This window comes from Lutra lutra, chromosome 3 (genome assembly GCF_902655055.1).
Source record: "Lutra lutra chromosome 3, mLutLut1.2, whole genome shotgun sequence".
NCBI classification, from domain to species: domain Eukaryota; kingdom Metazoa; phylum Chordata; class Mammalia; order Carnivora; family Mustelidae; genus Lutra; species Lutra lutra.
This window is the reverse complement of record NC_062280.1, coordinates 43,192,217-43,205,149: the sequence shown is the minus strand read 5'-3', so window position 1 is coordinate 43,205,149 and position 12,933 is coordinate 43,192,217. Positions and strand designations below refer to the sequence as shown.

General features: G+C 47.6%; 1 protein-coding gene across 11 annotated transcripts in view; it reads right to left on the bottom strand.

The window, feature by feature from the left end:
• Positions 1-12,933, bottom strand: part of AGAP1 (ArfGAP with GTPase domain, ankyrin repeat and PH domain 1) — a 520,173-nt gene that overhangs the window by 262,971 nt on the left and 244,269 nt on the right. For all 11 annotated transcript variants that reach the window (XM_047721458.1, XM_047721459.1, XM_047721460.1 and 8 more), the window contains 2 exons: positions 6,106-6,233; positions 4,780-4,935 (listed from right to left, as the gene is read on the bottom strand). In XM_047721458.1, the coding sequence (XP_047577414.1) occupies positions 4,780-4,935; positions 6,106-6,233 (284 nt within the window). The remainder of the gene's footprint in view (positions 1-4,779; positions 4,936-6,105; positions 6,234-12,933) is intronic.

Genomic DNA, 12,933 nt, shown 5'->3' with positions numbered 1-12,933 from the left:
GCTGCTATGAATGACCCCGGAAGTTAGGAAGACTTCACCACCAAAGTGGCACAGAGATTCCCGATGACTCTAAGGCTCTGACCAGCTGCTGGGCAGAAGGTCTGCTGCAGCCGCGCCCCACGATTACTTCCCCCCGCCCCAGGCTGCGTGGCTGCTAAAGCAACGGGCACCCAACAACTGTGCGGAGACAGACCCCTGGGCACGCAAGCATCTGCAGGGAGCTCTCCCGAGTCTTCTGCTGGCCCAGAGACTGCATGGCCACAGCACATGCTTCTGCTCGCGCTGAAACCGCTCCGTGAAATCCTCCCATACAAAGAGGCTCTGGGCACCAGCTGCGCGTATCACAAATAACAGTGTGCAGGGACCAGCCAGACACGCACAACGGGAAGCTAACAAGGGTCGACCATGCTCGGCACAGGGGTCAGCGGCGTGCCCTTGGAGAGACGGTCACCCTTGCCAGCCCCGAATGTGAAGAAAGAAAGGCTAAAGATAGTCTCGTCATCACCTCCTTCTTTACACAAATATTTACCTTTCCTCATGTGACGCAAGACGCCACGGAGGGACACCCCATCAACTACCTGCGTCCAGGGACAGGAAGCAATGCTGCCAGGAGCCTGCGCTATAACACAGAAGCCTGCTTTCCCCCTTCAACCCACAGTGAGACTTTGACTAGCACACACTGTGACAGGACCCACGCTCCCCTCCACAGCAGACAAAACACACATGCTGCTATTCGCACCATCAACTTCACTGCCCCGTTTTTACAGTGGGTTTCTAGGGATCTTTTCACAGTGTGCTTCCTGGGTATGCTGGGCACCATTTACTGGTGTCCGCGGGCAGGATGGGGAGCTTTTAGAAGGATCATGTAAGGACACCATTATTTTAAAGTATGAAAAGCAGCAAGGCAGTGCCAGTGATGGACATGTACTAGAGTGAATTTAAGATGTGCAGATGGATGATAAACACCAAATTCAAGATGATGCTGATCCTCCAGCAGGAAGCTGGGCAGGTGTATATCTAGGAGGCACACCTGCAGGGCTTCAACTTTTACCCAAGATGTGCTATTTCTTAAAGTCGTGGCAGGCGCGGCAAAATGTGTGCGTTTGATGAGCCCCATGTAAGTACATGCCTATGTTTTTTTTATTCCTGTCTCTGCATAAAAATATTTTCTAATAAAACATTTTAACCACATGTACATTAGGACAACTACACTAAATTAATTGTCCTAAGAACCCACTTTGGTTTAGGTTACAAAACCAAAAATGGAATGGACATAGCCTTTTAAAATTTTTCTCAAAACAATGATTTTTTTCAAAGAAAAGAGCAAAATAAGATATAACTAAGCTTTTGATTAATTCCTACTACAAATATAACAATTTGCTACCAGAGGAGCAATCTGAAATTTACTATAATTTGTTAAGAGTGCATATGATTTTTGTCTAAAAACGCATGTATATGCAAATAAACATCTGGGACTGCAAAATGTGAGCCCAGAGTGGTACATTACAGGTCTACTTTATAAAATTTATAAGCGTGGTATTTGAAAAACGATGTGTGTACTACTTAATTAACTCTGGCCTCTTTATGACGGTCTAATAAATAAGGTGGATAGCGCTCCTTCATCTGGGTGGTACAGCCGCAGTCTGCCTGGAATTTTACTCACTAAGATTGTTCGGCCGAGGGCACATGTGTCCTCCTACTAGATGGTTTTGAATAAATACACATTTCCCCAATTAAAGGCAATAATTACCAACAACTGCCAGGGATGAAGAGTCTATGAATTTTACATATTTAAGAGTAGATGCAAACTGGTAATAACGAGAATTTAGTTTCTTAATTGCTACAATTTCAAAACTAATTTGCCTCTTCTCATTCCTTGGATGACACTGACATCTAGTGGAGTTCCTATTTCTAAGATCTTGAACTTAAAAATACCCACAAGTCCCCATCACCACCACCACCACCACCGTTTTGTTCAACATCAACACCTGGGTCACGCCCTGGGATTTTAACCTTTTTCCTTAAATGCCATGGTGTAAATCCACTGCAGTATTTGCTTCCTTCATAACCCCAAATTTCTATTCCCTTTAAGAATTGCTGCACGGCTGGACTCAATTTCTAAAATGGTTTACTCTCCAGCTGTTTTCCAACATTGAAAGGGAAAGAGAGTAAGGAGTGATCATGTACAGGTTCACAGGGAGGCTTTTCCACTATTAGACACATTAATTACAACATAATTAATGGAGATTTTCAGTAACCGTAAGGATGAGTTTTTATTGGCTCCGCACCCGCCCAGCCCAGTCTGGGCTGCTGGGGGCCCTCGCCTCTTCTTGGATACCTGCACGCTGCTTGTACACTCGTGCTTGGCCTGGAGAAAGAGGGGAAGGCCTTATGCCTCACTTCTGTTCTCCTCTGGCCCCTCCTTCTTCTCCAAAAACACTTTGTCTTGAATGTGGGTTGACTCTGGCAAGAAATATTCCTGACAGACAAGAAAACCAGTCTCCGCAGACAGTAGTGGGGAAGAAAGTATTTATTAACAGAGTTCTTAATATTTTTGATTCTTCCTACCTTAAAGTTTTTCCTTTGTATGCAACCTGGATTGTCATGGTTACCTAGTGGGCAGGGTCCAGGATAATGTTTTCTGACACATTCCAATTCCAGAGCCACTCTTTAAAGAGTAGGAATGGGTATATGCTACAGCTGTCTTTCCAAACAGCCCTATTTTTTTTTTTATTTTTTATTTATTTATTTGACAGATCACAAGTAGACAGAGAGGCAGGCAGAGACAGAGAAAGAGAGGGAAGCAGGCTCCCTGCCGAGCAGAGAGCCCGATGAGGGGCTCAATCCCAGGACCCTGAGACCATGACCTGAGCCAAAGGCAGTGGCTTAACCCACTGAGCCACCCAGGCGCCCCAAAACAGCCCTATTTTTAAAGAGACTTCCTGGCTTCTCATGTCTTCCTTAGAATGGAAACCAAAGCTGACGACCAGTACATGCAGCCCCTGGAAAGTGTGGTGAGCCTGCACGTTCTTTCTCCCCCGGCCTGGGTGTTGCCAAGTGCTGCCAGTGTTGGGCACACTGGGAACTGCTGTTAATTCTTGGTGTGTGAAACATTTCACAAGAAAGCCTCTTATATCACAGAGGAGTTTATAACCAAATCAGGCATTCCCCTGCATCTTGTAGAAGGCTGAACACCTCCCTCCCAGTGGGTCACACAGTCCTACAACTGCTTTTGCTTATTAGCACTGTCATAATTCTTTTCACAGCTGCAAGGGTGGAGACACAAAATTGAAATCCATGCCACTAAGACCCCTCACCCCACGGGAGATTCTTCCAGCAGCAGGACTCACAGAGAATGCTGCCATTTCCGGCCCAGGAAGGCTAAGCAGGGACCCCAAGAGGCTGGGGTCTGGGTCTGGTCTGTCTGCTCCTTATCCTGCACTCATAGCAACAGCGTCCGTCAGAACTGACGTGGCAGAGGGTAGGCAGCAAAGGAAAGGGGATGGTCTGTCGGCAGCAGATCTTGGCAAGTACAACTCTCCAATAGGAAGACTGCCTCAAACGTGGTAGGAAAGGCATGGGTGTCTACCAGGCTTGGCAGCTGCATGCAACATCAGAAATGCTGTCTCTGAATAAGGCAACAGGTCAGCTAGGCTCCCAGCCACCCCTGCAGAGCCCCCCTTAGTTCAAGACACGAAATCCTGGACTCATCTGCATCTAAGTCGGCGGTAATTACCCAAAAGGAGAAGTCCAATGGTTTAAAACAGGGCACCACATAACTCTGTGCTGTACTGCTGACCTGGGCTTGTACGATACTTAGCAGCAACCTCAGGTGCTACCCATGACTCCACCTGGCTACCAGTTGTAACAATTCAGAATTCCTCCAGAAACTGCCAGTGTCCCCAGGGAGCAAAAGCACTGGTTGAAAGGATGTACTTATGATGCACACGCCTGGTCTCGGGAGGGAAAACGTTTTTCTGAGGTCAAACGACTCCAGTCACAAGCCAGCAGTTCTGCCTGCAGCTCTAGGTTCAGCTGCAGAGCCTCTCATGATTGACTGGTTATGTCTGCTGGGTGCACAGGAAGGGATGTGGTGGGAGTGCTTTTGCCTCCTCGCTAGTTTAGGGATTTTCTCTGTGTCCCCACTGCCCAAGGGAGCTTTTAAAAACTGCACATGCCTGGGGCCCACTTACAGATTCTGAGTTCATAAACCTAAGCCCATGGAGATGATCCTCAGGTTTAAAATGCTCCACAAATGACTCTGAAGAAAACTCCAATGGAGAGCTTCCTGTCGAGGAGCCTCTGAGAAACACTGAAGCCTCCTGGTGATGAAGCCACCCCCACCCCCTCATCCCCATGATAAATCCTCAGAAGCCCCAGCCCGAGAAGGGAGGGTTCCATACACCGAAGTCGCTGATGCATCCCACAGGGAAGGTTAGAGGCCCACGTCTGGGGATTCTGGCACAGTTTTGTCATCTCATACCCAGAGTGACAAGTCTGTCGCTAGAGACCGGGACAACCACGAGATAATAAATACCTTCGTACAGCCCCTCACTCTTCATTTTGACACATGTATCTGAACTCCTTGCACACAGAGAAATTCACATTTTCCACAGTGCCCAAACCCTTGCTTCTTGTAATTTTGTTAGACCTCCAAAAAAATCAGTGCTAGTCTCGTTAACTGAGTCTGGATTCTACAAGTAACACTAAACCATCCAGCAACTAATCAATGCATAGTGATTGAAGTTCTTCACTCAAGCTTCTGGGGCAGACACTTACGGTGAAGAGATTGGAGCGGCGCTTGGACTGCTTCCGGACAGGTGTTGGTGTATTGGCAGTGGGAGGGACGTCGATTCGCAGTTCCTTCTGGCTGGTGCTTGGCGTTGACGGGACGGAGGAGGAGTAGTCGCTTAAGCTCCCGCCTCCATTACTTGTCTGAAACAATGGAAAACGAAGGTTTTACTAATGACACGCTCCAGGAACCTAATGTCACCACCTTTGCAGGGTCGTAAGCCACAAGTTAGTAAGTTACACTGAAGAGAAGCCTGCATGACGGGTGGGGTAGCTGCTCTGACTCAGCTAGTTGATTAGCATCGAGTAGAACATGGCCTCGTTGTAGACTATACCAATCATCTCATAAAGTACTTTTTCCTAAGAAGAGTGACTTTAGAAAGAGAGGTCTCTGTTATTTGATTCGAAAATGGGAAGGGGGATTAAAATGTAATTATGTTCTATTTCCTTTGAAAGATGCAGGGGTTGGCTGAACTAAATGGACCCTAAGACTCCATGGCTCTAGACCAGATGCAGAAAAAATGCGGTTTGTCTTGACAGAACCCAATGCACACTCTGAAAATCCAAATACTTTCAAAGACATTTAAAGATTCACAGAAAATGAGATGCCTACAGTGGAGACATCCACATCCTTGAGTCTACCTTCATAGGCCCCTACCGTAAATCCATCACTTACTGACTTCCCCAAGGAAAATGGAAGTGGCATACCAAACCCTCTCGCTGTAGCCTTTTAAAAAAGTCCAAATATAACACATGCCCAAGAAATATTAGTTAAAAACACACACAGGCAAACCAAGTCAATGGTTTCCTTAGCAGACTATGGATTTGGTTCTTCAAAGTGAAAATTACTTTGTTTGCTTCCAAGTAATTAATCTGCCAGAATGTTACTCTGGAATGATGTAACCAAGGGAGATGGTAATTATAGTTGAGGTGTGCTACCAAATTTAAGCATATGGTGGGATTAGCCACTGAGGTTTACCCGCAATTGTTCAACCCACGAGCAGACCAGAACCAGGACCAACGCAGGGTAATTTAAATAAAAAACAAAGAGCGCAATGCACACCTGGAGCCTCTGCCCATACCAGCATGCCTCACAACATAGGCAGCACGAAGATGGAAACACTGAAGAATGATTCCCATAAAATCCACTTGGCCACAGCAGTTTCTCAAGGAAATGTACAGTCAATTACCAACATGCTGTTATTTATAAAGTGGAAAAGGAAAAATAAAAGACATCCAGCTCAGAACTGGCTAAGAGTACCCTTGGGACTGGCCCGCTCCCCGGGTTCTGCTGTGCCTTTCCACCCCACATACCTGGCTTATGTGCACAGCGGACACCTGTGCCGAACAGACGGACGAGTGGCTGGGGGAGTTGGGCAGCGACTTGCAGGGCCCGATGGACAGCTGCTGCTTCTTCCTTGTGGCCACAATCTTCTGGGCAACTAGTGGATGGGAGACAAGAGGAATTCAGGTGAGGCTGGTTTCCAAATACAGGGAATGTGGCAGAGACCACCAGCTGTCCCCACGATCCACTACTTCCTTCCTCTGCAGTAAAAGAGCTCCCACCTCTGGGCTGGGCACAGGACCACTAGAATAAAGATAGCATTTCCCAGAGCCTCCTCCTCCTTGTTCTCCTGCAACCTGGCTAAGTGCAGCCACATAGGCAAGCGCTGGCCGGGGGGATGACTGTCGAGAGGGCTCATGCAGCAGCTTCCAGGAATTTTCCTTGAGAGGGCTGCCCTTGGCCCATTTCTTCCTTCCACCTTTTCCTTTCTTGCTGCTGAAAATGTACAGATATAAGCTGTAGCCTCTGCAGCCATATTAGGGAGAGAGGCACACGTAGTGGGGCACAAGACAGAAGGAGCTGGCCCTCCGGCTCCAGCCTCGGTAGCCCTGCCCAGACCACCTCAGCAGCCTTGACCATCAAACAAAACAATAAAAAATACACACCTGTCCTGTTCAAATTATTCTAATGTTATGATTTTTTTCCTGTTACTTGCAGCAAAAATAATCCTAAATGAGACAAGGTAATTTAACTAACCTCTCCCCCTTGAAAATCAAAAATCTATTTTTTGCATAGCCTAAAGAATCACTCTTAACTTTATAAGCTACTGCATAGAATTATAGCCAAGGACATGTAATTATATCAAAGACTTTATTTAAATACATTACTACACACATTGGAAGTTTATCTTAATCAATACAAATCTAAATTCAACCAGCCATAACTTCTCTTGGCAAATGGGCTCACTGATAAAGCGTGCTGCCTTTAATTGGAAAGGAAGTCCACAATAAGAAAACTCTTCCCACACCAATAGGTGTCACTGCAGAAGAACTGCAGCTTTTGTTTGAATAGATGTGTGTCTTTGGGGACAAGCTGTAATGAAGTTCAATGGTGTTCAATCCTTGTCTCAGTCCCGAGAGCTACTATTTTTAAAGATGCCTGTGCCAAGGAACACACCATCATCCCCAGCGATAGGCTGTTAACACTAAAGGAGCACACACAGTGTCCATGGTTTCTTTTCCAAATGAACAAAATTTTAATAGGGAACTGCTTTGTCCACAGCTTATGGCTTTCCTATAAATGAATGATCGTGTAAATATGATGAAGCGAAAATGGAGGGTGTAAAAAATGGCTCTCAGAGATGAAGCAGCAGCTTCATTAGTTACATCCCGCCTCCAATGGGCCTCTTATCCCGAAAGGATGATATCAATTAATTTATCTTCCCGCAGTGTATTGATCACAAGCTTCATCAGCTAATCATGTTTAAATTACAGAGGAATATCGCAGCATTCTGTCATTTCAAAACCATTGGCGTATCGATCTGGGGTCTTTGAAGACGTATATCAGAACATTTTAAAAATCATTACGTGAACTCAGAAATAAAATCTAAGCTCAGCTTCCAAAGGTGCAAAACATAGGTCATGCAGGTAAAGTGAAATCCAAAGACCAAAAGTCACGACTGTCAGGGTGACTGCCAATGTACTTTTTTTTTTTTTCTGAGGAGGTAGCGAAAGGGGGTTTTGACGAGCAGTGCAGAGGCACTTTTGTTTTACTCCCAGCCTCAGAGCCACTATACCACAGGATGACCACGCAGGCTAGAATCTTCAAGCTTGCAGAGAGCAAGCACGCAGAGCCCAAACAGAATGCAGCTAGGCTGTCCAGAGAGCTCTGTAAGTGTTTTCTATAGTTTTCTACATGAAGGGAAGATCTGAGAAACTTTCCAAGACAAGCCAAATGTGTTATAAATTCCTCATTTTGGGGTGCCTGGATGGCTCAGTCGGTTAAGTGTCTGCCTTTGACTAAGGTCATGATCTCAGGGTCCTGGGATCAAGCCCTGCATCAGGCTCTTTGCTCAGCGGGGAGCCTGCTTCCCCCTCTCTCTCTGCCTGCCTCTCTGCCTACTTGAGATCTCTCTGTGTCAAATAAATAAAATCTTTTTTTTTAAAGATTTTTTTTTAAATTTATTTGACAGACAGATCACAAGTAGGCAGAGAGGCAGGCAGAGAGAGACAGGAGGAGGAGGCAGGCTCCCTGCTGAGCAGAGAGCCTGATGTGGGACTCGATCCCAGGACCCTGAGATCATGACCTGAGCCGAAGACAGAGGCTTTAACCACTGAGCCACCCAGGCGCCCCTAAATAAAATCTTTTTTTTTTTTTTTAAAGATTTTATTTATTTATTTGACAGAGAGAAATCACAAGTAGGCAGAGAGGCAGGCAGAGAGAGAGGAGGAAGCAGGCTCCCTGCTGAGCAGAAAGCCCGATGTGGGACTCGATCCCAGGACCTGGGATCATGACCTGAGCCGAAGGCAGCGGCTTAACCCACTGAGCCACCCAGGCGCCCCCTAAATAAAATCTTTTAATAAAATAAAATAAAATCCTCATTTTACAAAACTCCAAGTGCAAATGAGCATTCCATTCCACCTCTTCTGGTTGGAGGCTGGAGGGAGTGAACTCATGGCCAAAAAGAACGTTTTTACACTGAGGCTTCTCCCCAAGTGACAGCTATACGAAGCATGTGGTGCCTGTTAAGTACTAAAATTCTTCTAATTGTTCTACCACATTATTTACATAAACCAAAGTGACAACTTCTGTTGCATCTTGTTTTTACTTTACTAGAAATTTTACTCATATTCATCTCATTTTCCCATCTCCCCCATAACTTTTGTCTTCCTGCATCGATAAACAATTGGCAAAAGGAAATGATTTACAGATATTGTGTTCTAAAATATATAGACTGCGAGGCTCCGTGCTGGGCATGGGGTCTGCTTAAGATGTTCTCCCTCTCCCTCTGCCACTCACCCTGGTCATGTTCCCTCTCTCAAATAAAAGATATAAATAATCTTCAAAACAAATGAACAAAAAAATTAGACTGCTTTAGAGCCGTAGGATAACCCATAAAAGTTGGGGAAAACTTAATGATGAGCAATGAAAGCATGTGACTCAAGAGTAAGAATAGAAAGACAGGAAAGAGAAGGCAAATTGACTATCTAGTAAGGTGTGGCCATCCTCCCCACCAGAGTGAAAACCAGTGTCTCCCCTCTGGTTAAGTGCTGCTATTGTTACTTGCTGAATGCCCCAACAATGTGACCTGAGAGGTGGAGTCTCTGTGTACCTCACTTCAACACCTTCCAAGGTGAATCGTTCAGGTGTGCAAAGGCTAGCGTGACCACTGCCTGCTGAGATACTGCCATGGTCCATCCCTTGGATGACTTGGCTAAAGCAAATGAACTTATAGGAGCCAGCCCCAGGGTAGCTAGGATGGAGGGAGGGAGGGAAGGAAAGGAGAAAGAGACAGAGGAAGGGAGGAAGGATGGATGGATGGAGGTAGGTAGGTAGGGAGGGAAGAAGGGATGGATGGACAGATGGTGGGACAGATGGATGAGTCTCCCTCCCCAACAACTCACAGGCAGTGGGATGCCAGAGAGAGGAACTGTTCTCCTGAGCTACAATCATTAACTACTCATGATGTTTATAACACTGGAATGTTAACAGACTTAAAACATAGTATTACCCCAGATTATAGGGGCTGGGCAGTTTTTAACTATCAAGTTTTTGTCTACATTTGCTCATTCAACAAGTGAAGTATCTTACATGTCTTTTTTTTTTTAAGATTTTATTTACTTATTTGACAGAGATCACAAGTACGCAGAGCGGCAGGCAGAGAGAGGGGGGGAAGCAGACTCCCTGCGGAGCAGAGAGCCTGATTTGGGGCTCGATCCCAGGACCCTGGGATCATGACCTGAGCCGAAGGCAGAGGCTTTAACCCACTGAGCCACCCACGTGCCCCTCTTACATGTCTTAAATAAATACATGGATGTGAATAAATGAATAACACAAACACAATCACTTGAGCTAAGAATCTGGAATCGTTATCATCGGGAGGTGCTGTTTTCTCAGTTTTGGTGACATGAACTATACCTAAGTCCTAAATGCTGTCATCACCATATGCGGAAATGTCTGCTCTTTTACCCAACACTGCTAACCAATTTCATTAGCGTCCATATATTTTGTACTAATGCTCCATGCTGTTTTAAAAGGCACTTCCTCCATAATTGGGAAATTTTATTTGGATAACAGATAAAAGATCTATCTATAATCAGGGCTTAAGGGACTTCTAGGGGGCTGGTGGTGGCCCCTACTTGATGTAAGTGATGACTTTGAGATGATTTTTTAAACCACACTCAATTATACTTTCATATACTTATTTCCATCCTTTCAGTAAAAAGAAGTTTATTATTTACTTATTTATTTTTAAAGGTCTTATTTATTTATTTGACAGAGAGAAAAGAGACAGTGAGAGAGGGAACACAAATGGGAATGGGAGAGGGAGAAGCAGGCTTCCTGCTGAGCAGGAAGCCTGACGCAAGGGCTCAATCCTAGGACCCTGGGATAATGACCTAAGCCAAAGGCAGATGCTTAAAATCTGAGCCCCCCAGGTGTCCCTAAAAAAAAAAAAAAAAAAAAAAAAAAGGTGAAGTTTATTCAAAAACTTCAGCAACAAGGAAAGTGAGCTGTACATTTCCTTACTCCACAAACAAGATTTTCTATTGTAAACAGCCCCCTTTAATTAGTGATAAAAATAAGATTCTCTGATCATTCCCAAATAAGACTTCATTAAACCCTGGCGTGATGCCCAATTTCTGCTCTGACCTTATTTTTTAAATCATTTGCACTGAACAAGGGAAAGAACATGTCTGGTGACAGTGGGAGTCAGGCCTGCCTCTCCTGCCTCCCCCGAGTCTGTACCCTCCTTGTTGTTGTGGCTTACATCTGGGCCACACAGTCCCATCTAGCAACTCACTTCACCCGCACAGCTCCCGGTGCCACAGACGAGGTCGACAGAGCAGATAGGGCACTGGGGGCAGAAGCAGGATTCAGGTGCCATCAGTGTGGCTCTGCTACGGGGGCAACAATGCCACATGGCAACAGAAGACATTTCCCCACCAGCCTCCCCGTAAGATTCTACCTCTTCCAGAACAGGGACTATGTATCCTTTTGCTTTGTACCTTCACTTTCTCCATGATCTTCACATTCTATCTGGGTAACGGGTAAGAGAGGCAGCTTGGTGACTGGCACCCAGGAGATGCTCAGCCGACACTGGTACCGTCCATCTGTTGGCCAACCTCCGTTTCCAGTCAGCCCTCTACCAGCAGGGGACTCTCTGGACTATTCCTCTGTTCTCCTGACCACTGCACTCCTGACCATTGCCACCCCCAGGGTGGAGCCTGCCACTGCCAAGGCCACTGGTGACTGACTAGAGGCCACCATCTCACTTGACCTCTGGGCAGCATTTGGCATGGCTGATGGTTCCCTCCTTTCCTGATTCATTTGTGCTTCCCTGACACTGACTTCCAGTTGCCTCCTCGAGCCAGAACGTCTGGTGCTCAGCCCCCTGCTCTGGCTCTTTATGTCTGGGTGCTTCCAAACAGCCCTCCTCAGCTTCCCTTTACCTCCGTGCCCCCCACCTGGGCAGTCTCATCCACCCGATGCCAATGGCTCCCAGATCTATAGAACAGCCTTGCTCTGAACCCTTCTGCATTCCAGAACCACATATCTCCCCTGGGATGTACTTCAGAGTCTATGTGGCCCAAGTGAGCCTCACCCTCCTGCCACCTAACTCCATGACGGGACACCACCCACCCCCAACAGGGACGGACACAGGGGACATAGGTGACTGATCCTATTACCAGAATCTCAAATTTATCTTCATGGCCACTGCCTTGGTCCAAGACCTCGCCCTCCGTGACTGGTTCCTGAACTGGCTTCCAAAGCAGTCCTGTCCACCGCAGCCCCCAAAGCCCATTCCGCTGCAGGCCAGTCCCCCCACAGCGCCGTTCTGCTCACAGTTCTTTCGCGGCGCCCAGCAGACACACATCACACCTGAAGCTCCGCAGCGAAACAGACCGTCCACTCCTGCAATCTCCTTCCACAAAGAGACTCCCACCGCCCGAGCACTCGTGGCCTCTTTACCAACGTCCCCATAAAGGCGCCGGACCACACGGGGAGGCCTGTCCCGCAACAGGCTATCCCTTCTCAACCCTGCAGTGGGAGCCGGCATGCTTGGAGCTCGGGGGCCGGGGCGGGGGGCGAGGCTGTCTGACTCTGGTTTCCAAGGGGGAAGCCCAGACAAGCTTCAGTTCGTAGCACAGCTTTACCGACAGAAAGCAGGAATTTGGTCTTCCAGGGGCCCGAGCCCCACGTCTTATTTTTGAATCGGTTCAGAACCCCGGAGAGGGCAGGGATCCCTTCCGAACCACACGCTGCAGCCCCCCAGCCTCGCGGCCCGGCCACAGCCAGCCTGCCGTACAGGTCACGTGGCGTGGTCGTTCTGAAGCCCGGAGCGCGGGGTCACCGAGGCCCAGAGCACAGCCCTGCCGCCCTCCCACCCTGTCCCGGAAGCCACGCCCGGAGCCCCACCTCCGCTCACCGCCCGGAGCCTCAGGGGAGGCCCCGCACCCTGGTTCCCTCAGCTGCCAGGGTGACTACCGCGGAGCCTCCTCACGCCGCACTGGCACGCCGCGGCGCGCGCAGGGGGCAACGTGCACGCACGCGCACGCCGCACGCACACGCTCGTGCACGCACGCGCTCGGGGCCCTGTGGAAAGGCTGCGATTCTGGGTTCCTATAGCGCCCGGCGTG